General features: G+C 37.2%; 1 protein-coding gene across 2 annotated transcripts in view; it reads left to right on the plus strand.

Moving 5' to 3' along the window:
* Positions 1-117: 117 nt before the first annotated feature.
* PGAP1 (post-GPI attachment to proteins inositol deacylase 1) overlaps positions 118-26,800 on the plus strand; it is a 77,865-nt gene continuing 51,182 nt past the window's right edge. For both annotated transcript variants that reach the window (XM_019428334.2, XM_019428335.2), the window contains exons 1-3: positions 118-382; positions 7,364-7,517; positions 8,930-9,105. In XM_019428334.2, coding sequence (XP_019283879.2) covers positions 236-382; positions 7,364-7,517; positions 8,930-9,105 — 477 coding nt within the window. In that variant the 5' untranslated portion in view covers positions 118-235. The remainder of the gene's footprint in view (positions 383-7,363; positions 7,518-8,929; positions 9,106-26,800) is intronic.

Genomic DNA, 26,800 nt, shown 5'->3' on the forward strand with positions numbered 1-26,800 from the left:
TTTTTCCCCTTGGATTCGCGCTCGCGCCGCAAACGCCGCCTCCTCTCTCTACCAGAAGCAGCCCGGCGGGAGACGCAGCAGGCCGACTTCGCGCAGGCGCACTGTGGGGCGGGCGCGCGGGCAGGCTGGGCGTCCGCGCAGGCGCTCGCTGTCCGGGCTTCGCTCAGGCGCTGGCTGCTAGGCGTTCTTCGCGTCTCTTGGTCGGGGTTTGGGGCCGCGCGCCGGCGGCGGCACCATGTTTCTTCATTCAGTCAATCTCTGGAACGTGGCGTTTTATGCCCTTATGGTCTTCATGGCGACCCTGGGGCTGTGGGACGTCTTCTTCGGCTTCGAGGAGAACAAGTGCAGTATGAGCTATATGTTTGAGTACCCGGAGTATCAGGTGAGGTTCGGCTCTCTCCTCACCTGGGCGCTCTGAGACTCGGGCCCCTCCTGTGGGTTTCTCCTGCTTTGGCTCCCCGCGCCTCTGTGGCACCCGTATGCCAACCTCGTCTGTTTTTGTTTTTTTGTTTTTTTCCTCCCAGAAGACTCTGCCGACCACCCGCCCTTCCTGATCACCTCACCTACCCTTTGTGTCGTCTTTTTTTCTTTTTCTTTTTCTTTTTTTAAAGATTTTTACTTTTGGGGGATCTCTACACACGATATGGGTCTGGAACTTATAACCCCAACATCAAGAGTCTATGCTCCTCCCACGAGCCAGCCGGGCACCCCGCCTTTGTGTCCTCCCTTAAAGTGGGGTGTTAGGTAGACGGTTCCTTGAGCATCCTCCCCGCCCCCCCCATAGTTGCTCCCCTGTCTTCCGCCCCCATCCCGGTCCCAAATCCCAGGCACTGGTTGTTTTGACTGCCCGTACTCACCCCGCCTCATTCCCAGAGACGCAAACTCAGCGCCTCTCCCTAAACCTAAACCCCATTTTCCCTGCGTTCCTGCCTTAACAGGTGCCCCTGGACCCTCCTTGGCTTTCCACGCACCTAATTCTTAACCATCCCGCGCAGTGATTTGCACGTCAGCTTTCGCTTTTCTGGAAAGGGACTGAGCTTCTGCAGAGTTTGTGTTGGCTAGATCCCAAGACTGCCTTTGAGACTCCAGGGTCTTACCTCTGTGTGAAAGGCTAACCTGGGGAGGAATTAAATGGAAAACTGTTGAGGTTCCGTCCTGTAAAGTTTTGCGCAACTTCCGGTTTTGTAGGTTACCGGCCCGTGCGTGTGCATGCAAGCCTGTGTTTATGCTTGTCGCCTCTTAGCAGTTGTATACAAAATCTATTTCATAGTGTTGTTTTTGTTTTCTCGCTGTGTTTGCAGTTTAGGAGAGACCCGGCCCTTCTGTCTCGAGAGCGCGCGCGCCGTCCCCCACCTCTTCCGTTCCATTTTGAGATTTTCTATCACAACTGCTTCACCAGTTCAGTTTAGGAGAATTTGGAATTTCATTCATGACCAGCTGTGGTGACAAATTACAAAACTGTCCAAAAAAATTTCTCTCGAATGATTGTTTTATTTCTAAACGCATCTCCTAATTATGGAATACATGTTATAATGGTAACCCATCATAGAAAGTATGTGTACTATAATACATTACTGATAAAACGCATTCTTCGTATATTTTTTAAAACCATAGCAGTTTTTTTTTTTTAAGGTGTAGAATGCAGATCGTGATTGCCTCTGCCCAGGGCATTGTGGATTAGCATATTATTTGATTAATGCTGCTATTATTTAGATCGTAAAAATACCTAAGGTTTAAATTGTTGAAGAACACCTTTTCCCGTGGGCAAAATTCTAATTTAGATTTCATTTGCTTTGAGATCCTTATCTTGGTTTTGCATCAGTGCTTATAAAGGAGTGGAAGAACTTGATATCAGATGCTATTGAAGGAGAAGATATTAATGTGTTACTGTTGTCTCAGTTTCTAAGCACATATGCCGATTTATGTTTATCAGAGTCTATACATAGTTAAATACGTGGGCTTTTAAGGTTTTTTTTTTTTAAACCGAAAATAGAGCCCTTATAATCTTTCATTTTTCTATGGTGTAATAATTGAGAAACTCAATAGTCACTTTAGTTTTCTACTTCACTGAAGAGTTTGATTAAAACAAAATTATCTGTAACAATACAGAACTAATTCCCATTTATTCTGAGATTGCCCACAATTATTGAAGCTACTTTAATATCTGCAGTAGTGGAAATTGCTTAGTGTTGGGAACAAAGCATATGGACCTCACAGATGCATTTCTTGCCTCATAAAATTAACTGGAAAGACAGCAAATTAGCTAATGCAAAAGAGCTGTTGGGGTTTTTTTGTTGTTGAGTAGTCTATTTAGCTATTTTGATTCAAATTACTTTTTTGTGGTTTTACTATTCCGTTACTGTTAATATTATTTGTCAGTACAGTAATAATTACAGTGGCAGGAGTTTCTGATTCACATTTTCAGTAGATATTTATTTTTATGATGTAAAAAGAGGCTGTGTTAATTCACTACAGTATTATATTCGATTCTTGTACCTTACATTGTGTACACCAGGTCCTGTTATTTTAGAAATGTAGTTAAAGCCTGTCTATAGAATTGAGTCATCTTGAATATAGTGAGATTTCTGGATAACTGAGATCGTTCTATTAAGAACCAGTGGTTTTTGGGGCGCCTGGGTGGCTCAGTTGGTTAGGCGACTGACTTTGGCTCAGGTCATGATCTCATGGTTTGTGAGTTCGAGCCCCACATCAGGCTCTGCGCTGACAGCTCGGAGCCTGGAGCCTGCTTCAGATTCTGTCTCCCCGTCTCCCCGTCTGTCTCTCTGCCCGCCCCCCCCCCCCCCCCCCCCCCCCGCCGCTCATGCTCTGTGTCTCTCTGTCTCTCAATGATAAATAAATGTTAAAAAAATTAAAAAAAAAAGAAAGAAAAAAAAGAAGACATTATACATCACATATTTAAAAAAAAAAAAAAGAACCAGTGGTTTTTAATGAATAAAAGTATTCTAAATACGTCCATCATATGTATTGTTTACTTCTAGTTATATCTCATAGTAAGCTTTCTAATTGTTCACAGGTTGATACCTGCATATAAGTTGACATATTCATTGGCTTTTCAGCTTCTTGACACTTTTCTTCTTTTTTACTGTTAGTTTGCATATTTGTTAGCTGAATTTTAGAAAAAATGAAAGATAGTTGAAACACACTCTATTTTATTCTTCATTTAAAAAATAAAAGGTGGGACAGGAATTTGAGCCTATTTGTAAGAATGAAGTTTTGAATTTAAAATTGAGCATTCATTTTCTACCTTTGGTTTTCGTAGATTCACTTACTCAGAGTTAAGTGGACATCTCACAGACCTACCAGGCAAAATACACATTATCCCTTAAAGCTTCTTGCTTTATTATGATAGCAAGGCACAGCTTTTATTTGGTAGCAAACAGTTTTAGGCAAATTGTAGAATTCAAGAAGAAACATCTGTGTTGTTTTTCTCCCATATAGTAATTTATTTGACCGTCTTCAGATAAGTGACCTAGCAGTTGCTATCTGAAGAAAATGTTGATATTGGAAAATACGAATGATAGCATTTTGTTATTAAGTGTGATGTTCATTTGGCAAATAATTTATTGAATAACTACTCTGTGTCCAGTATATTCTAGATACAAGGTATGGGTAAGAAGGAATTAGAGATGAATCAGACTTTGCCTTTATGTGTTTATAGTACAGTGGGGGAGACAGGAATGTAATGGATAGTTAAAATGTGCTAAATGTTACAGTTTCACTGTAAGAGTGCATATGAGGTTCTTCACAGAAGACAGTGTCCAAGTTCATCTTCAGTAGTCAAAGGCTGTAGCCAAGTTGTAGTGAAATAGAGGAGATATATATATATATATATATATATATATATATATATATATATATGCATACATACATATATAGTTCACATTGCAGGAATAGGGGTGCCTGGGTAGCTCAGTCGGTTAAGCATCCAACTTTGGCTTAGGTCATGATCTAACTGTTCGTGAGTTTGAGCCCCATGTTGGGGTCTTGTATTCTGTGTCTCCCTCTCTCTCTGTCCTTCCTCCGCTTATACTCTGTCTCTCAAAAGATGAATAAATGTTAAAAAAAAATTTTTTTTAAAGAAAATTGCAGGAATAAAGAATAGCATTTGTGAAAGTGGGAAGGCACCAGGACACATTCTATAAGCAGTATGTATGTATATAAACTGCTAACACTGATTGCCTTCTGGGTGCAAACTACTAGGTGGCTAAAGGACTAGTGGTGGAAGAGAGCCTTTTCAATGTACATTCTATTGAATTTTTTAAAACATGGCATACGTAAGTTGTAAGAAAGGTAAGAATAATTGGAGCCAAATATTAGAGGACCACTGTCTTAAGCCTTTATAAATGCAGTCAGGAAACACAGAAGTTGTATGTTTTAACAAGGTATTTCTTGACACCACTATGGGCTCTGGATTGTAGCAGGGAGGTTATGACAGGGAGAAAGACCAACCAGTCTAAAAGATTCAGTTGTCCCTAGGTGTTTTTATTAAACTGGAGTTTTTAGGGGTGGGATGAACAAAGAGCCAAGAGCTCTTTGTAAGATCTTTTAAACTGCATTTTGATCAAAATCTCTTTTTTCTCCTTTTTTTCTTAATTATGGAGCTCAAATTTGAATTTTCCAGTTTTGATTTACAAGTAAGAGATATGTGTCATAAAAAAAGACACTTGTTTCTTGAATTGGTATTTTTCTAGTACTTGAGAACTTATTAGAATTTTTGTCTTTTGAAAGAGTTTGGGGTTAGAGATTAGAAGGACCTGTACTAAGGCAGAGTCAAGAAGGGATGGACAGCAGGGGCAGGATTGTGGACATGTTATTTAAGTATAAGTGTAATTTATTTTGATTGAAGGTCTGTTTTTGGGAAGGGGTGCTCATTTAAAATAATATATGCAAAATAATTCAAAATATATGGGACTCTTGTTACTATAGAAGTTTTCTTTTAAATCCCTTGACCCTCATCTTTTTCTTCATCAGCATCCTTTTCATAGGCCTATAATTTTCTGTCTTCAATCTGGTCAGAACCCTTTCTTTCTCTTCCTGCCACTCCCAACTTGAACTCTGGAAATGGAATTTTGCCATTTGCCTACAACTACCACTTTTTTGTTGTTGTTCTACCTGTTTTTTCCATCTTTATAAATTATTCTACTTCATCTGGTATGCATTCATATTTTTTTAAATGTATGCTTTCTCATTACAGAATTGCTTTCATAATAGCATATTATAAAATATATCAAATATATTCTTTTGCTTGTTTTTCTATCTCTAGAGAATTAAATATTTCTTTTTCAATATATTGTTAGTTTCCTATTCTTCTGAGTTAAGTTTCAGCTAGTTCAAAACTTAATGTACTAAAAAGAATGATCTAGGGGCGCCTGGGTGGCTCCGTGGGTTAAGCGTCCAACTTCGGCTCAGGTCATGATCTCGCAGTCCGTGATTTCAAGCCCCACGTCGGTCTCTGTGCTGACAGCGCAGAGCCTGGAGCCTGTTTCAGATTCTGTGTCTCTCTCTCTCTCTCTCTCTCTCTCTCTCTCTCTGACCCTCCCCCGTTCATGCTCTGTCTCTCTCTGTCTCAAAAATAAATGTTAAAAAAAAAAAAAATTAAAAAAAAAAAGAAAAAATAAAATAAAAATAAAAAGAATGATCTAATATTCATGTACTGTCATATCAAAAGATGTACTAAATTGGGAGAAGTTTAGATTAACGTTTTCTCGTTCTCTCATGTTGCCTTTTTTGCTTAATGTATACTTAATCAAAATATTGCATCATTTTAGTTTATTATACATTGTGCATAGTCAGTATTGGGGCTAATTTGAGTTGAAGCCCATATATATATAAAGTGAATTGCGGGATTAGTATTTCTGCATTTTGGGTATTGGAGGAGATAAAATTGCTAATATTTTAAGCAATAAATGCACAGTCTCTAAAGATGTTTTCAGGTGTTATTAACACAGATTGTTTATGGTAATATTTTTAAAAGAATCTTGAATGTGCATGAATAATCACAATTCTGCTTCTTAGAACAGTGAGGTTTTTCAGTGTCATTACCATTTATAGGCTTTAAAATTCATTCAGTAGTTAAAATTTTTATCAAGCACATGTACAGCACTGCTAGATCATTAAATCTATTGATGTCTACTTAAAATCTATTCAATGTAACTGATTTCATTTTTATTTTTATTTTTTTTTATTTTTTTATTTATTTATTTTTTTTTTAAAGATTTTTTTTTTTTTAAATTTTTTTTTCAACGTTTTTTATTTTATTTTTGGGACAGAGAGAGACAGAGCATGAACGGGGGAGGGGCAGAGAGAGAGGGAGACACAGAATCGGAAACAGGCTCCAGGCTCCGAGCCATCAGCCCAGAGCCCGACGCGGGGCTCGAACTCACGGACCGCGAGATCGTGACCTGGCTGAAGTCGGCCGCTTAACCGACTGCGCCACCCAGGCGCCCCCTGATTTCATTTTTAATGGTTCTATACTCAAAAAAGGGGCAGGAGAAGAAGAGCTTATACTTTACCATCACATTTATAGATGCTTATGTTTTGGGGATGACATTAAGACCTAACTTCTGTTTTGTTGGAAAAAAAAATTACGTGAATTACTGGCTCATTTGTTATACAAAGTATGAATTGCAGAGTAGTTTAAGGCTTGCTGACAAACCATACACCTGGTCCATGAAAACTGAAACAGATGCTAATTCATTGGCATGTTTATGGTGAGAAAAGTGTACATGTCTTGACCAAGACATGGCTGTAAGGTTCAGATTAATGTGTTAAGCACATTGCAGATCAAAGCATATTAAGTTGAGAGGTCAGAAAGCTGTATTACAAAACAAGCTTACTTTGTTTTGAATGATATAATAGCTGGAATATATAGTTGGGCCTGAAAAAAAGGAGAGACATGACAAAATAGTTTAAAATAGCAAAAAAGAATTGATTTGATAATGGAAAGCCTTTATCATTTCTAAGTATAATTGATACTGATACTATATTAAGAGCATTTCCAATTATATTAACATGTAACTTGCTGACATACCTCAGTGTTTTTCTTTAGTCAGTGGCTACTTTGAGTAATTTGCATTCATTAGAATTTCAGGTGGTTCCATTTTATGCGTTCTTGAAAACTGCATGGTTCAAAACTCACATAATTCAAGACTAATTCTGCATTCTACATATGAATAAGCTAAAAGTGAAATTTGTTTGGAACATTAAGTGCAGTTTTATCATTAGTAGTATTTTTATGCTATGCTGTTTCAAATGTGTGTAATACAGAAATGTACACAATAGGCTGAATTGTATTAATACAACTAATTAAAGTGAAATTGCTTTTTTTTTCTTTATGCTGTAGAAAATACAACTTCCAAAGAAACTGGCAAAACGCTATCCTGCATATGAATTATATCTTTATGGAGAAGGATCCTATGCTGAAGAACACAAAATTCTCCCTTTGACGGGTATTCCAGTTCTCTTTCTTCCTGGTAATGCTGGAAGTTATAAGCAAGGTAAGTCTTGGGGTTTGGGAGTGCGTCAAATGAGTGAAGGGAGCCAGCTGAATGTTGATGGATAGTAAATAAGTTTGTGGTGATGATCACTTTGTAGTATATACAGATGTTGAATTATAAAACTGTACACCTGAAGCTTATATAATAAAAAAGGAATGAATTAACTGATAACATGAATTACATGGTGGAATGTGGATAAATCTTAAAAACATAAGTGAAAGAAGCCAGTCATAAAAAAAACACGTATGTGATCCCACTTATAGAAATGTCCAGAATAAGCAAGTCCATGGGACAGAAAGTAAATTAGTAGTTTCCAGAAATTGGAAGGAGAAGAGGAATGAGAAGTGACTACTAATGAGTACAGGGTTTTCTTTTTGGGGTAATTAAAAATGTCTAATGTTAGATTAGAGAAATGATTTTAGAACTCAATGAATATACTAAAAGTCATTGAATTGTACACTTTACATAATGAGTTGAATAGTATGTGAATTACGTATGTTAAAAAAATGGAATGGCACATAGGTATTTTGTTTGCTAAACCATACACTGCAATTTTTAATGCCAGTTAAGGCAGTCAGTTCACAAATTCTGTGGAGTTAACAGAACAAAACCTGAAACAGTGATGGAAGCAGGTAGACCAATGAGGAAACTATTAGAGTAGTTAAGGCAAGAGATGATGGTGCTTACATTAGGAAGACAGTAGTGGAAATGATGAGAATTGTTGATTGGGGGATATGTTTAGAAAGTAGAGTATGATAAGATTTACTGATGGATTGGATGTCATGTGTAAGAAAAAGACAAATCAAGCATAGGTATCTGAACCAAGTGAGGAGCATATTATTTCTTGTAGGGATTTTCTCATTCTTAAAATCCTCAAGCATGACTCATACAGATGACTAACATTTCTTACTCTTCAAAGAATTCTTCCCCTCCCTTTTAGCTGTTGTCCCTATTGAAGTGGAAGCAGGTAAAGAATGAATGACCTGTTTACTTTCTATTTAACTTAAATTTAAAAAACATTTAGGGCACAAGACATACAGGGCACAAACAATGGTTTGTTCCTCTGAATTGATACTGTTGAAGGATGTCACCCTGAGGTAGGTTGTTTATACTTGGGAGTGTGGGATAAAGTTATTTGTTAAGAGCCTTTGAAGCAACTTTTGAAAATTTTGTTTGGGGCACCTGGGTGGCTCAGTCAGCTAAGTATCCGACTTTGGCTCAGGTCATGATCTCATGGTTCATTGGTTCAAGCTTCACGTTGGGCTCTGTGCTGACAACTCAGAGCCTGGAGCCTGCTTCAGATTCTGTGTCTCCCTCTCTCTCTGTCCTTCCTCCACTCGTGCTGTCTCTCTCAGAAATAAATAAAACGTTAAAAATTTTGTTTAATGTGCGCATTGTATTTTCCTCTGCAGTCCGCTCTGTTGGCTCTATTGCACTTAGAAAAGCAGAAGACATTGACTTCAAATACCACTTTGACTTCTTTAGTGTGAATTTCAATGAAGAACTGGTGGCACTGTATGGTGGAAGTCTTCAGAAACAGACCAAGTTTGTACATGAATGCATTAAAACAATTCTCAAACTCTATAAGGTAGGAGATAAGCATGCAAATCAATAGTGATCACCTATTAACATCTTTTTTTTAAGACATTCAGCATATTTTAAATCATGTATTTGTTTATATGGAAGTTACAGATGGCACAAAGGTTTGTTTTTTGCTTTGGTGGGAGTCTTATTTTGAACTCCGCGGTTTTGAAATTTGAATTGGATTTATAAGGGGCGCCTGGGTGGCTCAGTCAGTTGAGCGTCCGACTTTGGCTCAGGTCATGATCTCACGGTCTTTGAGTTCGAGCCCCACATCAGGTTCTCTGCTGTTAGCACAGAGCCAGCTTCGGATCCTCTGTCCCCCTCTCTCTCTCTGTCCCTTCCCCGCTTGGGCTCTCTGTCTCTCTCAAAATAAATAAATAAACTTAAAAAAAAAATAAGAGAAAAAAATAAATTGAATTTATAAGAAATGTCTCTTGTGAATTTAAGGGAAAAAAAATTTTTTTTAACTTTATAAATCAGAAGTGCATTGAGTTTCCTAAAGATCATTAGTATGGATTTCTGCTTCTAGTTATGAATAACTTGTACTAGGGTAGACCACTTCCGTATGTAAGCAACTTATAAAGCTAGCCAAAATATTGAAATACATGTTTTTAAGTGTTGGCCAAGGACCTTGATCCCTGAAAGAAGGAAAAACATGTGAGGTGAGCTTCATGATTGCCCTGATTTTCTGCCTGAAAGCATTTCCCAGACCATGGGACAAGTGGGTAAAGATCAAGCAGAGCACATTTATATAATTGAACTGAAGAAGGCAGAGATTGGAATTTGGGGCTACTGGAGTGGTGAAATCTGTGGGCATGGTATTAGAAAGAAGAGAGTCAGGCAGAAATAGAAGCTCTAGAAATTTGCATTTTTCAACTTTGAATGCAGTGCTGAATATGCACAGGGCAAGAAGCTACAGGGCAATGGCATACCGAGGAGGAAGTGATGGGATGTATCTACCTCAAGTTCAAGGAATAAGGAGCAATAGGTATTTTTAGAGAAATTTGAAAGAGTGGTAAAACAGTCTAAAAATCATTCTGTGCCAACACTTCTAAACAATGTTAGGGATAAAATACTACTGCCTACTGAGGTGGAGCCACTGCCTCCCATAGTATGCCACATTGAAACTCCTGGCAAAAAAAAAAAAAAAAGCTACTGGAGGAATTATGACCTGAATTGAGATTCCAGAGGTCACATGGTGCTAGGAAATAGGAGTTCTGATCAGCTGGAGCAGGAAGACCTATTTGAACACTCTGGGCATTGTTGAGATCCCAGAAAGGATGCTATTTAGGCATAAGACTATTCTATATTCTAGGTCTAAAATAAGAGCTATTCTAGGATCCACCTTAATGCTTAAATAGAAGCCTCAAAAATACTCAAGGGTAAGGGGTTAAGTAAGGTAAGGTAAGTATGTATAACAAGAGAACAGATGAGGAGTCTCAGCAAAGACATGGAAACTATTAAAAAAGAAGAACAAAAAGGAAAATATAGAACTGAAGCAATACATACCAGAAATGAAAAATTCAGTACATAGGCTTTAAGCTGATTGAATACTACAGAATAAGAGATCATTGAATTTGAAGGTACAACAATAGAAACTATCCCAAAATGAAACACCGGACAAAAGAATGAAAAAGAAAGAGCCTCAGGAACCTGTGGGGCAATACTAAGTAATCTAAGATTGATATAATTGGAACTCTAGAAGAGAAAGAAATTGGAAAGGAAAAAATATTTAAAGAACTAATGGTCCCCAGTTGGTCAATTTTGATTAAAAAATTTCAACCCACAGGTCCAAGAAGATCAGTGAGTGTTAAGCAGGAGAAATACAAAATCACACTTATATGTATCATAGTCAAATTGTTGAAAACTAAAGTAAAGAAAAAAATCTTAAAAGCAGCCAAAAGAAAAAGATCCTTTACCTAACATACAGAGTAAGCATACAGAGTAAAAATTACCAGTGCTTTTACATAAGAAATAGTGAAAGCCAAAAAACAACAGGATAACATCTTAAAGATCTTGGAGATGAGGTTAGGAAGGGTACTCTTCAACCTAAAATTGCAAACCCAGCAAAAATATCATTCAAAAGTGAGGGCAAAATAAAGATATCTTCAGAGTTATAAAAACTGGCAGTTTGTCATTAGTAGACAAAGGGAAATAAAAGATTAGCATTAGGTGAACAGTACAGTAATACTTGCTGTAGACAAGATGAATGCTAATTAATGGGTGAAAGTTTGAGGAGAAAAAGGATATTTACATGATCTCAAAGAATCTTTTCTGAAATATTCATTAACTACAAAGGGGAAGAATAACTTCACAGTGGAGAAACCTGGCAGATACCATCTTAACCAAGATTAACATCACCAGTAATAACACATATTGATAGAAACCTCCTTGACATGTGTAATAAGACATATTGATACAAATCTCCTTGACGTGATGCATTGAGAAGACTGCAGCATAATTTCTGTGGCATTGTCAACCTCACGTTAATCATGAGAAAACGTCAGGAAAACCCAAATTGAGAGTCATACTACAAAATAATCAGTACTGTTTAAAAGTATCACGATCATAAAAAAGTGAACACTGAAGAACTATCACAGGTTAGAGGAAACTAAGGAGAAATAACAATGCGAGGTAGGATGTTGGATGAAATCCTGAAATAGAAAAAAGTACATTTGTGAGAAAATGGATGAAATTTATATTAGGTCTACAATTTAGCTAATAACAGTTGAGCTGAAGTTAAAATGTTAATTTTTTTTAAGTTTTATTTATTGTGAGAGAGAGAGAGAAAGCATGCATGGCAGGGGAGGGTCAGAGACAAGAGAGACAATTTCAAGCAGGTTCTACACCATCAGTGCAGAGCCTGATGTGAGGATAGAACTCATTAACTGTGACATCAAAACCTGAGCTGAAACCAATAGTAGGACGCTTACCTGACTGAGCCATCCAGGCATCCCACCAACGTTAATTTCTTTGTTTTGATAATTGTCCTATGGCTATGTAAATGTTAATAATAAATGAAGTTGGATGAGAGGCATAGGAAAACTCTCTTGTGCTATTTTTGCAACATTTCTTTAATTTGTTCAAAATAAAAAGGTTAACAATTTGTTTACAGCAAAAAAAAAAAACAACCCATAGTATGAGGTTTATAACTTATTTAGAAGAAAAATATATAATAATGGTGAAAAGGATGGGGAGAGGAATGTATAGAATTATTCCTTTGCATTAAGTAAGTGGTATAATATTAATTCAGAGTAGACCAATATGGTTGCATATTGTAATTTCTAGAATACCAGCAACAAAAGGGAGATACAGCAAAAGAGTAAAGAGTAAATGCAGAAGAAAAAGAGTAAATGGAGAAGAAATAGAAGGAAAGAAGAAAGAAATAAGCTGGGACAAATAGGAGACAAGAAACGAATGACAAAATGATAGAGTTAAACCCAACTATATCAATAATTACATTAATTACAGATGGATTAATCACTCCAGTTAAAAGGAAGACATTGTCAGACTGTATAAGAAAGGCAAGACCAACCCAATTATATGCTAATCTATCTACCAGAAAGTAAAAGCCACTTTAAATGGAAAGATCCTGATAGATTACTTTTAAAAGAATGGGAAAAAATATACGTACACAGATCATTGGAAAGCTGGCATGCCTGTCTTAATATCAATTAAATAGATTCTAGGACAAAAGATATTAGAGTTAAAGGACATTTTACAATGATAGAGTTCATCAAGAAGGCAAAACAATCTCAAGTGAGTATGTACCTAATAACAAAGTTTCTAAATTCATGAAGCAGAAACTAACAACACAGAGAAAGAAATAGGTAAATCCATTATTAGATTTGGTAATTTCAGCAATTTTATCTCCATAATTCATAAAATAGACAAAATCAGTAAGGTATGGAAGATTTGAACAGTATTAACCAGCTTAACCTGTTGAAATTTATAGTATACTACATCCAACGACTATAGAAACTTGTTACCTTTATTTTTTTAATTTGTTTTTTTGCTTTTAAAATTTTCTTCCTCGCATTTGTATTTAAATTCAAGTTAGCTAACATACAGTGTAATAGTAATTTCAGGTGTAGAATTTGACAATTCATCACTTACATACAACACGAGTTCTCATCCACAGCAAGTGCCCTCCTTAGTATCCATCACCTATTCGACCTATTCACCTCCCTTATGTTTATTTGTTTTTTCTTTTTTTTTTTTTTAATGTTTATTTATTTTGAGAAAGAAAGCTCATGTTCATGTGAGCAGTGGGAGGGAGAGAGAGAATCCCAAGATGACGGTGCGGAGCCCGACTTGAGGTTCAGTCTCACAGAACTGCGAGATCATGACTATGGCCAAAAATCGAGCCGATGTTTAACCAACTGAGCCACACAGGCACCCCCATTTGTTTTGTTTCTTAAATTCCATGTATGAGTGAAATCATATGGCATTAGTCTTTCTCTGACTTACTTCACTTAGCATAATAACTTTCTAGCTACGTCCATGTTGTTTCAAATGGAAAGATTTAAAAAAAAATTTTTTTTTTAACGTTTATTTATTTTTGAGAGAAAGAGACAGTGCAAGCAGGGGAGAGGCAGAGAGAGAGGGAGACACAGAATCCAAAGCAGGCTCCAGGCTCCAGGCTCCGAGCTGTCAGCACAGAGCCCGACATGGAGCTTGAACCCATGGACCGTGAGATCATGACCTGAGCTGAAGTTGGATGCCCGACTGACTGAGCCACCAGGTGCCCCAAAATGGAAAGATTTTGTTCTTTTTTAATGGCTAAATAATACTCCACTGTGGTGTGTGTGTGTGTGTGTGTGTGTGTGTGTACATACACATATATATACCACATGTTCTCTATTCGCTTATCAGTCAGTGGACATTTGGGCTCTTTCTATAATTTTGTTATTTATAATGCTGCTATAAACATTGGGGTGCATGTGCCCCTTAGAGTCAGTATTTTTTATCCCTTGGGTAAATACCTAGTAGTGCAATTGTTATATTGTAGGGTAGTTCTATTTTTAACTTTTTTTTTTCCATTTAAACAGTCCACTGTAGTTGTGAATTTATTTTATATCATTTGAGGGAGGTGGAATTTGGAGTTGATTACTACACAGTCTTCAACTACCTGGATATCCACCATAATATGTCTATTTAAAAAAATTTTTTTTTAATTTTATTTTTTTAATTTACATCCAAGTTAGTTAGCATATAGTGCAACAGTGATTTCAGGGATAGATTCCTTGACACCTTTTTTACTCATTTAGCCCATCCCCCTCCCACAACCCCTCCAGTAACCCTGTGTTTGTTCTCCTTATTTAAGGGTCTCTTATGTTTTGTCCCCCTCCCTGTTTTTATATTATTTTTGCTTCCCTTCCCTTGTGTTCATCTGTTCTGTGTCTTAAAATCTGCACATGAGTGAAGGAAGTCATATGATATTTGCCTTTCTCTGACTAATTTTGCTTAGCATAATACCCTCTAGTTCTATCCACATAGTTGCAAATAGCAAGATTTCATTCTTTTTGATTGTCGAGTAATACTCCATTGTGTGTATATATATATATATATATATATATATATATATATATATATATATGTGTGTATATATATATATATATATATATATATACCACATCTTCTTTATCCATTCATCCATCGATGGACATTTGGGCTCTTTCCATACTTTGGCTATTGTTGATAGTGCTGCTATAAACGTTGGGGTGCACGTGTCCCTTCGAAACAGCACACCTGTATCCCTTGGATAAATACCTAGTAGTGCAATTGCTGGGTCATAGGGTAGTTCTATTTTTAATTTTTTAAGGAACCTCCATACTGTTTCCCAGAGTGGCTGAACCAGCTTGCATTCCCACCAACAATGCAAAAGAGATCTTCTTTCTCCGCATCCTTGCCAACATCTGTTGTTGCCTGAGTTGTTAATGTTAGCCATTCTGACAGGTGTAAGGTGGTATCTCATTGTGGTTTTGATTTGTATTTCCCTGATGATGAGTGATGTTGACCATGTTTTCATGTGTCGGTTGGCCATCTGGATGTCTTCTTTGGACAAGTGTCTATTCATGTCTTTTGCCCATTTCTTCACTGGATTATTTGTTTTTTGGGTGTTGAGTTTGATAAGTTCTTTATAGATTTTGGATACTAACCCTTAATCTGATATGTTGTTTGCAAATATCTTCTCCCATTCCGTCAGTTGCCTTTTAGTTTTGCTGATTGTTTCCTTCGCCGTGCAGAAGCTTTTTATTTTGATGAGGTCCCAATAGTTCATTTTTGCTTTTGTTTCCCTTGCCTCTGGAGATGTGTTGAGTAAGAAGTTGCTGCGGCCATATTTTTAACTTTTCGAGGAGTCTCCATACTGTTTTCCAGAGTGGCTTGCACCAGTTTGCATTCCCAGCAACAGTGGAAATGGATTCCCCTTTCTCCACATCCTGGCTAACACTGTTTCCTGTGTTGTTAATTTTAGCCATTCTGATTGCTGTGAAGTGATACCTAGTTTATTTTTGCTTTTGTTCCCTTGCTTCAGGAGATGTATCTAGTATGAAGTTGTCATGGCTGATGTCCAAGAGGTTACTATCTATGTTTTCCTCTAGGATTTTGATGGCTTCCTGTCTTATGTTAGGTCTTTTATCCATTTTGAATTTATTTTTGTGTATGGTATAAAACAGTGGTCCAGGGGCACCTGGGTGGCTCAGTTAGTTAAGTGTCTGACTTTGGCTCAGGTCATGACTCGCAGTCTGTGAGTTCAAGCCCTGCATCAGGCTCTGTGCTGACAGCTCAGAGCCTGGAGCCTGCCTCAGATTCTGTGTCTCCCTCTCTCTCTGTACCTCCCCTGCTCACATTCTGTCTGTCTGTCTCTCTCTCAGAAGTAAATAAACATTGAAAAAATTTAGAAAGAAAGAAAGAGGTCCAGTATCACTCTTTTGCGTGTTGCTATCCAGGTTTCCGAACACTATTTGTTGAAGAGACTATCTTTTTTACATTAGATACTTTTTCTGCCTTAAAAAAAATTTTTTTTAATGTTTATTTATTTTTGAGAGAGAGAGAGAGAGAGAGAGAGAGACAGAGCACAAGCTGTCAGAACCCGACACGGGGCTCGAACTCACGAACTGTGACATCATGACCTGAGCTGAAGTCAGACGCTTAACCAACTGAGCCACCCAGGCGCCCCTTTTTCTGCCTTCTTGAAGATTAGTTGGCCATATAGTTGTAGGTCCATTTCTGGGTTATCTATTCTGTTGCTTTGATCTATGTGTCTGTTTTTGTGCCAGTACTGTCTTAATGACTACAGTTTGTGATATAGCTTGAAGTCTGGAATTATGATGCCCCCAGTTTTTCTTTTCTTTTTGAAGTTGGCTTTGGCTGTTCGAGTGTTTTGTGGTTCCATACAAATTTTAGGATTGTTCTAGCTGTCAAAAATGCTGGGGGTATGTTGATAGGGATTGTATTAAATGTGTAGATTGCTTTGGGTAGTATAGACATTTTAACAATATTTGTTCTTCCAATCCATGAGCATGGAATATTTTATGTTTTTTTGTTCATCTTCAATTCTTTTCATCAGTGTTTTATAGTTTTCAGAGTATATTATCCTTTAGTTAGGTTTATTCCTGGTTATCTTACGGTTTTTGGTGCAGTTGTAAATGGGACTGATTCCTTGATTTTTCTTTCTGCTGCTTCATTATTGATGTATAGAAATGCAACAGATTTCTGTATGTTGTTTTTGTATCCTGCAACTTTACTGAGTTTGTGTATCAGCTCTAGCAGTTTTTTGCTGGAATCTTTGGGTTTTCTACATAAAGTATCATGTTGTCTGCAAATAGTGAAAATTTGACTTCTTTCTTGCTGATTTGGATGCCTTTTATTTCTTTTTGTTGTCTGAATGCTGAGGCTAGGACTTTCAGTACTATGTTAAATAACAATGGTGAGTGTGGACATCCCTGTCTTGTTTCTGACTGAAGAGAAAAAGCTCTCAGTTTTCCCCCATTGAGGATGATACTAGTTGTGGGTTTTTTGTATATGGCTTTTATTATGTTGAGGGGTTTTACATGAATGGATGTTGTACTTTGTCAAATGCTTTTTCTGAATCTAGTGAAAGGATCATATGGTTTGTCTCATTTTATTATGTGGTGTTTCATATTTACTGATTTGTGACTATTGAACCACCCTTGCAGCCCAGGAATAAATCCTACTTGATCATGGTGAATGATTCTTTTAATGTACTGTTGGATTCAATTTCCTAGTATTTTGTTGAGAATTTTTGCATCCATGTTCATCAGGGATATTGGCCTGTAGTTTTCTCTTTTTTAGTGGAGTCTTTCTGGTTTTGGAATGAGTTTGGAAGATTTCCTTCCATTTCTTTTTTTTTTTGGAACTGTTTGAGAAAAATGGGTATTACCTCTTCTTTAAATGTTTGATAGAATTTGCCTGTGAAGCCATCTATTCCTGAACTTTTGTTTGTTGGGAGTTTTTTGATTACTGATTCACTTTCTTTACTGGTTATCAGACTGTTCAAGTTTTTTATTACTTTTTCAGTTTTGGTAATTTATATTTTCTAGGAGTTTATCCATTTTTTCTAGGTTGTCCAATTTGTTAGGATATACTTTTCCATAATATTCTCTTATAATTGTTGTATTTTTGTAGTGTTGTTTGTGATCTCTCTCAGTCGTGATTTTATTTATTGGGGTCCTTTTTCTTTTCTTTTTGATAAGTCTGCTAGAGATTTATCAATTTTACTAATTTTTTCACAGAACCAGCTCCCAGTTTCATTAATCTGTTCTACCATTTTTTAGTTCCTGTGTCATTTATTTCTGCTCTCATCTTTACTATTTTCCTTCTCTCTTTAGCCTTCGTTTATTTATCTCTTTCAACCTCCTTTAGGTATAAAGTTAGGTTGTTTATTTGAGATTTTTCTTGCAACTTGAGGTAGGCCTGTGTTGATATATACTTTCCTCTTTGTGATGCTTTTGCTTCATCACAAAGGTTTCAGACCGTTATGTTCTCATTTTCATTTGTTTCTATTTTTAAAATTTCTTCTTTGATTTCCTGTTTGACCCATTCATTCTTTAGTAGCATGTTGTTTAACCTCCATGTATTTGTGGTCTTTCCAAATTTTTTGTTGTGGTTTACTTCCAGTTTCATAGCATTGTGGTCAGAAAATATGCATGGTATGATTTGTCTTTTTGTGCTTGTTGAGGCCTGATTAGTGACCTAATATATGATCTATTCTGGAGAGTGTCCCATGTGCACTTGAAAAGAATGTTTATTCTGCTGTGTTAGGGTGAAATATTCTGAATATATCTGTTAAGTTCATCTGGTTCAGTGTGTCATTCATTTTTTTTTTATGTTTACTAAACCTAATTTTATTTTATTTATTTTTTTGACTCAGTAAATATTTTATTTTTTGCCTTTTTTTATATTAAATATAATTTATTGTCAAATTGGTTTCCATACAACACCCAGGGCTCATCCCAACAGATGCCCTCCTCAATGCCCATCACCCACTTTCCCCTCTCCCCACCCCCCATCAACCCTGTTTGTTCTCAGTATTTAAGAGTCTCTTATGGCTTGCCCCCTTCCCTCTCTTTAACATTTCCCCCCCCTTCCTCTCCCCCATGGACTTCTGTTAAGTTTCTCAGGATCCACATATGAGTGAAAACATATGATATCTGTCTTTTTCTGCCTGACTTATTTCACTTAGCATCATACTCTCCATTTCCATGCACATTGCTACAAATGGCCAGATTTCATTCTTTCTCATTGCCAGGTAGTATTCCATTGTATATATAAACCACATCTTATTTATTCATTCATCAGTTGATGGACATTTAGGCTCTTTCCACAATTTGGCTATTGTTGAAAGTGCTGCTATAAACATTGGGGTGCAAGTGCCCCTATGCATCAGCACTCCTGTATCCCTTGGGTAAATTCTTAGCAGTGCTATTGCTGGGTCATAGGGCAGATCTATTTTTAATTTTTTGAGGAACCTCCACACTGTTTTCCAGAGTTGCTGCACCAGTTTGCATTCCCACCAACGGTGCAAGAGGGTTCCCATCTCTCCACATCCTCTCCAGCATCTATAGTCTCCTGATTTGTTCATTTTAGCCACTCTGACCAGTGTGAGGTGGTATCTCAGTGTGGCTTTGATTTGTATTTCCTGGATGATGAGTGATGTTGAGCACCTTTTCATGTGTCTGTTGGCCATCTGGATGTCTTCTTTAGAAAAGTGTCTATTCATGTCTTCTGCCCATTTCTTCATTGGATTATTTGTTTTTCGGATGTGAAGTTTGGTGAGTTCTTTATATCCGTGTGTCATTCAAAATCATTGTTTCCTTGTTGCTTTTCTGCCTAGATGATCTGTCCGTTGATGTAAGTGGGGTGTTAAAGTCCCCTAGTATTATTGTATTATTATCTTGAGTTCTTTTATGTTTGTTATTGATTGTTTTATATATTTGGGTACTCCAGTATTGAAGGCATAAATATTTATAGTTATTAGATCTTTTTGTTGGATAATCTCCTTTATTATGATATAGTATCCTTCTTCATCTCTTATTACAGTCTTTGGTTTAAAATCTGGCTTGTGTGAAACTGTGCAGCCACTCTCGGGAACAGTATGGAAGTTCCTCAAAACAAGTAAAAATAGAACTACCGTATGATCCAGCAATTGCACTGTTAGGTATTTACCCAAAGGTTACAAAAATACAGATTTGAAGGGGTACGTTCACCCCAATGTTTATAGAAGCATTATCAGCAATGGCCAAACTATGGAGAGAGCCTAAATGTCCATCAACTGATAAATGGATAAAGAAGATATGGTGTATACACACAGACACACATACACACACCCTGGAATATTACTAAGCCATCAACAGGAATGAAATCTTGCCATTTGCAGTGACGTGGGTGGAGTTAGAATGTATTATGCTGAGGGAAATAAGTCAGTCAGAGAAAGACAAATTCCATATGATTTCATTCATATGTGGAATTTAAGAAACAAAACAGATGAACATATGGGTAGGGGGGTGGAAAAAGAGAAGAAAGGGTAACAAACTACAAGAGACTCTTAATGATAGAGAACAAACTGGGTTGGTGGAGGGAGGTCGGTGGGAGATGGGCTAGATGAGTGATGGGTACTAAGAAGGTCACTTGTTTTGATGAGGACTAAGTGTTGTATATAAGTAATGAATCACTGAATTCTGCTCCTGAATCCAATATTGTACTGTATGTTAACTAAAATTTAAATTAAAAATATAATAAAATCTAGCTTGTCTGATGTAAGTATTGCTACAGTGTCTTTCTTTTGACTTCCTTTGCATGATAAATATTTCTGCATCCCCTCACTTTCAATCTGTGGGTGTCTTTTGGTCTAAAATGAGTCTCTTGTAGGCAGCATATAGCTGGGTCTTAGGTTTTTATCCATTCTGACACCCTCTATCTTTTGATTGAAGTGTTCAATCCACTTACATTCAGAGTAACTATTGATAGATACGTATTTAGTGCCATTTTATTACTTGTTTTGTTGTGATTTCTGGAGATTTTCTCTTCCTTTGTCACTCTTGTTCTTTCCTTCCCACTCAAAGAATCCCTTTTAATTAAATTTCTTGCAGCGCTGAGTTAGTGGTCATGGACTCCTTTAGATTTTATTTGGGCAATCCTTTGTCTCTCCTTCTGTTGTGAATGATAGCCTCGCTGGGTAGAGTATTCTTGGCTACGGATTTTTCCCATTCAGCACATTGAATAAATTATACCACTCCCATCTGGCCTGCCAAGTTTCTGTGGAGAGGTCTGCAGCTAGCTTTATGGCTTTTCCCGTGTAAAGTTAGGGACTTCTTCTGTCTTGCTGCTTTTAGGACTTTTTCTTTATCACTATTTTTGCAAATTTAACTACAGTATGTCTTGATGTTTGCCTGATTTTAATGGGAGTTCCCTGTGCCTCCTGGATTTGGATGTGTGTTTCCTTCCCCAGATTAGGGAAGTTTTCAGCTATATTTCCTTAAATAAATCTTCTCCTTTCTCTCTCTCTCTCTCTCTCTCTCTTCCTCTCTCTCTCTCTCTCTCTCTCTCTCTCCCTCCCTCCCTCCCTCCCTCTCCTTCTGGAACTCCTATGATACAAATGTTACTACATTTAATGGAGTAATGGAGTTCCCGAAGTCTATTCTTGTGATCCATAATTCTTTCTCTCTTTTGTTCAGCTTCATTATTTTCTGTTATTCTGTCTTCTATATCACTTATTCATTCCTCTGCTTCTATTCTTGTGGATTAGTATTATCCAGTCTGTTTCAAATTTCAGTTATTGCCGTTTTCACTTCTGATTGTTTTTTTAATTCTTTTATCTTAGCAGCCAGGGTCACTCTGATGTCTTCTATGCTTTTCTTAAGCCAGTGAATGTCCTTATGATCATTACTTTAAGGTCTCCATTAGGCATACTACTTATGTCTGTTTTGATTAGATCTCTGACCATGCGATCTTTTCTTGTTCTTTCCTTTGGTATGATTTCCTCCATCTTGGCATTTTGTCTAAGTCTCGGTCTTCTCTGTGTTGGAAAAGCCTGTTGTTTTTCCTGCTCGTGAGAGTAATGGCTTTATGGGGGAGAGGTCATTTAGTGTGCAGGGCCTGGCGCTTCAGGGAATGTTTCTGGTGTGTGCTGCCTGCATACTGCTGCTGTGTTTTGGCTGCTCTATCCTTCAGGCCAGTGGTCTACAGAGGCTCTCCTTGCTTGCAGTGGGCAGTTTTTGGACCTTGGCCAGAGTGTGGTAAGTTTTAACTAGGTGTGTTCTGATCTGTTTATTGAATCAGACCTGATACTACTTCCACAAGTACTGAAGCCTTGCAGAACTCTCTGGTTGGTAGACCTCATATGTGTCGGGTTTGTGCTGATCTTTGGGGAATGGGCCCACTCTGCTGGTACCGGGCGGGTGTTGGTGTAAGCAGGTTAGGCAGCCAGAGTTGGTGCTGTGCTGTTTACTATAGGTTGTTCTGTGCTTATGCTAAGTGGGGGGAGGGAAAGGGAAATGGTACCAGCCAGCTCCTTTGTCCCTGGAGACCCCTCTCCTGCACTTGCTGTGCTCTCAGGGAAGCACTCTCAAGGACAAACAATTTCCCCTTGTTTTTCCCAGATGTTTTTCATGCTGTCTGTCTCGGGTTGCTTGCCTGCCTAGACAAGTGCAGTGCACTTTGGGATCTATCCCAGCCAAGCCTGCTGACTTTTGAAACATCAGACTTCAGGGATGTGCTGTGGCAGGGGCCTGTGCTGGTCTTTTGAGGTAGAGTTTCACTGTGCTGGGATAGGTACAGGTTTGACTTAGAAGGGCAGTTGTGCACAGAGCACAGGGATATGGGATTAGGAGCAAAGTAGGCTAAACAGCCAGTGTCTGATTTAGCTGCCCTTAGCAGGTGTCTCTGTGCCTATATGAGGGGCAGGGGAAGGAAATGGCACCTGCCAGCTGTTTTGTCCCCAGAGAGGCATCTCTCTGAATGCCCCCTCCCACAGATGCACTCCTAGAAGAACGAATAGTTTCTCCCCCTGTGCCTTAAGTGATCTGTAGATCGTGTCTTCTACCCTGGGGTTGTTTGCCTTCTTTCCAGGTTTATGGCAGTGCTTTCAGGGGTCTCTCCCAGCCAAGCCTGCAGACCTTTAAAACTCTGGTCTTTGAGCCCTGCTAACTTGCAAAATTCATGAAAATCAGCCCCTCTCGTTTTCTCAGCCAGTGGCTCCAGTGTTCTCCTTGTGTGTATCCCTGTATGCTCCACCCTCTCTTGCCTTGCTCCAGGACCAGGGCTCCCTTCTCTCTGTAGCACCAGCAATTGCTTTCTCCCCCAAACCATGTTTCTGTACTTCCCATCTTTCTTCCTTCCTCAATGTGGCTTCATTTCTCCCTCTATTGTGCAGTTTGTTCTGTCAGTCCTCAGGTCGATTTCTTGGGTATTCGGAATGATTTGATAGTTATCTAGTTGTATTCGAGGGACGAGACAAGCTTAAGGTCCTCCTACTATGCTGTCATCTTAGCTCCCCCACTAGCTATGTTCTCTTTAAATGCAAAAGGAACATTTACAAAAAATTTCATATGCTAGGCCATGAAATAAGTCAACGTAAATTTCAAAGGATTCAAATCATACAGGGTATATTTTCTGAACATAGCAGAATTAAATTTAAAATTAACAAAAACATATCTGGAAAGTCAGCAAATATTTAGAGATTACTTCTAGACAACTCAGGTCAAAAAGAAACTAACAGGTGAAATTTGAAGATGTTTTGAACCTAATTAAAATGAAAACACATCAGAATTTATAAAATTAAAGTAGTGGTTAGAAGAAATACTGTAGTCTTAAATGCTTATGTTAGAAAAGAACAAGGTTTAAAAACAGTGATCCAACCTTTCAACTTAAACTATAGAAAGAACAAAGTAAAACTCAAAGTAAAAGGAAGGAAACAATAGGGAGTAGAAATCAAGGAAACAGAAAATAGACAAAGGGGGAAAAATTATACCAATGGCTCATTCTTCTAAGAGATCTAAGAATTGGTAAACCCTTATCTAGACTGATGAAAAAAAAGAATACAAATTAACAATACTGGGAATGAAAGAAGGGACATCTCTACATAGCCTACAGATAGTAAGAAGCTATTAAAGGATTATTATGAACAACATTACACCAATAAATTTGACAACTTGGTTGAAATTCTCAAATCTCTTGAAACAAATTACAAAACAGACACAAGAGAAAGAATCTCTGACTAGCCCTATATGTTTAACATTTTTTATATTTGTAACTAACAATCTTACTGCCAAGAAAACCCTAGAGTTAAATGACTTCAGTGGTAAAATCCATGACACATTTAAGAAAGAAATAATCCCATCTCATACAAGCTGAGAAAATAGAGGAAGAGATAATACTTATAGTTCATTTTAAGAAACATGCAAACCTTATCAAAATCAGACATTAATATTGTTTGGAAAAAAAATAGAGAGTATTCCTCATTAACATAGATGTAAGATTCTCAACAAAAAATTAGGCTATCAAATCCAGCAATATTTTAAACTATAATATGACTAGATAGGATTTATCCCAAGAATGCAAAGTTGGTTTAATATTTAAGTATCAATCAGTGTAATTCACCATAGGATCATCTTAATAGATGAAGAAAATCATTTGGTTACATTCAGTACCCATTCATGATTTAAGGAAAACCCACAAAATTCAGTGCATTAGGAACAGATGCAAACTTTCTCAACCCAAGGAAATTAAGTATTATGCATTACAGGAGGAAACAAGCTATTAGGTTAAGAATTATTTCTGTATCTGATAAAGGTGTTTATTGGATGAGATAAATAAGATGTGATCACAAGATGATACAAATATACAGAAACATTTAAAGATGATACAAATATACAGAAACATTTAAAGGAATTTACAGAGAACTATAATTCATGAGTGAATTTAACAATTTCTCAGGGCAAATGGTCAGTATTCAAAAATCACAACAAATGGAAGGGGAAATTTTGAAGTGCATTTTCAGTAATATAAAAATACAATTCTTATGGATAAATTTAATGAGAGATATACAATATCTGTACACTGCAAACTGTAAAACTTGCTGAGGGAAAGGAATCCAAATAAATGAACCAACTTTAAGGATTAGAAGACTTAAAATTAAGAGATAAATTCTCTCCAAATTAAGCAGTAGAGTTAATGCAATACAAATGAAAATACCAGGAGGTGTTTTTGTAAAAATTTACAAACTTATGTGGAAATGCAAAGTACCCAAAAAAGCCAAACTGTCTTGAAAAAGAACAATGTTGGAGAACTTGCACTGCCTAATTTGAAGACTTAACTATATAGCTATAGTAAAATTCAAGCAGTATGATATTCTTATGCATCTTGAGAATGAAATTTAGACTTCATGGTTCTTTGCATTAGCCAGCATTTTAAAGTTACTTCAATAGCAAGTGTTTTTTTAAACTTAAATCTGTACTGGATAATGTAGGAGGAGACAAGCGAAATTAGGTGCAGGACCTTTTAAGTATTTGATATATATTGGGTAAGATAAATATGTTTTTACAGAATGAGATTTATCTCCATAAATGTCATTCACAATAAATAAGTGTATCTTTAATGTGCTATGCTAGGTAGTTTTTCCCTTCTGTATTTTTGTTTTCATATTTTCCCTAATGACTACACATTAAATTTATAATAGAGCTAATAAACTCGCTTTTAAATTGAGGCTTTTAGAACATAAGATTCGTTTTACAACCAGGTACTGTAGGAGTTCGAGACAACTGAATTTTGTTGAATGGACAGGATTTGAGTGTGAGAAAGTGAGAGGACATTACACATGGAGGACACCTCATTTATTCAGCACCTGAATCTACATGCAGTTATAGCAGTGAATAAAACAGAAATCCAAGCCCTCATGGACCTTATGTTCTAGTCAGGAGAGGCAGATAATAAACATAAATAATAAAAATATACACTATCTTACAGAGTGATAAATGCCAAAAAGTAAAATAAAACAGGAAAGGGACATAAGGAGCAAAGGGTAGAGGACTACAATTACAAATAAGGGTCCCCAGCAAAGATCTCTATTGAGAAGCAGACAGTTTATTATAAATTAGAGGGCATGAGGGTATTTAGGAGGAAAGTATTTCAGATAGAGGAAACAAGTAAAATATATGAGGCCATCACATGTGAGCTGTATTAGAAGAAAAACAGGGAGACTGGTATGGCTGGAGTAGATAGAATAAGTTAATAAAGGAAAATTTGGCAGGGGGAGACAAATGATAGAGCCTTGTAGGCAATTTTAAGAATATTACCTTTTATTTGAAATGATAGGGAAAGACACTGCTGAGATTTTTGAGCAAAGGAGTGACATGTCCTGATTTAGGTTTTAATGATATTATTCTGTGGATGGTTTCAAGGATAAATGAAGGGATGTGAGAGAAGTGAAGAGACCAGTTAGGGGCTCATTGCAGTAATTCAGGCATGAATAATGGTGGCTTAAATCAAGTTGGTAACATTGGAGGTGATAAGAAATAGATTGGTATAAATCTTGAAGGAAACAAGATTTGCTGGCAGATCAGATATGGAGGGGCAGTGTGAAACAAAAAGAGTTGAGAATGACCCAGAGTTTTTGGCTGAACAACTAGAAGGATTGAAATGCTGTTATCTAAGATGGGGGAAAATGTAAGAAGAATATATTTGGAGGAGATTAATAATTTAGTTTCAGACAGGTTTGATTTAAGATGCATGTTAGATATCCCAAGTATAGTTAGGATGCGATTGGATTTTAAGTTTAGAGTTCAAGAGAAAGAGGTCCAGTCTGGAGATAATAACTTGAAGCTTGCCAGTATATGGATGTATTTAAAGCCATGAGATTGGATGAGATCACTATGGAGTCAAGATATGAAAGAAGAGACCTAAGGACTGAGGCCTGAGTCACTACCTTATTGAGATGGGGGGTGGGGTGCCTGGGTTGGTTAAGCATCTGACTTTAGCTCAGGTAATGATCTGTTCATGAGTTCAAGTCCTGTTCTGGGCTCTGTGCTGACAGCTAGGAGCCTGGAGCCTGCTTTGGATTCTGTGTCTCCCTCTCTCTGCCCCTTTCCTGCTCACACTCTGTCTCTGTCTCTCTGTCAAAAATAAGTAAACATTAAAAAAAAAAAACAAACATGAGGGAGATGAGAAGGAAACAGCAG

The sequence above is a fragment of the Panthera pardus genome, unplaced genomic scaffold, assembly GCF_024362965.1.
Source record: "Panthera pardus isolate Hobbes unplaced genomic scaffold, ASM2436296v1 HiC_scaffold_10, whole genome shotgun sequence".
Taxonomy (NCBI): Eukaryota; Metazoa; Chordata; class Mammalia; order Carnivora; family Felidae; genus Panthera; species Panthera pardus.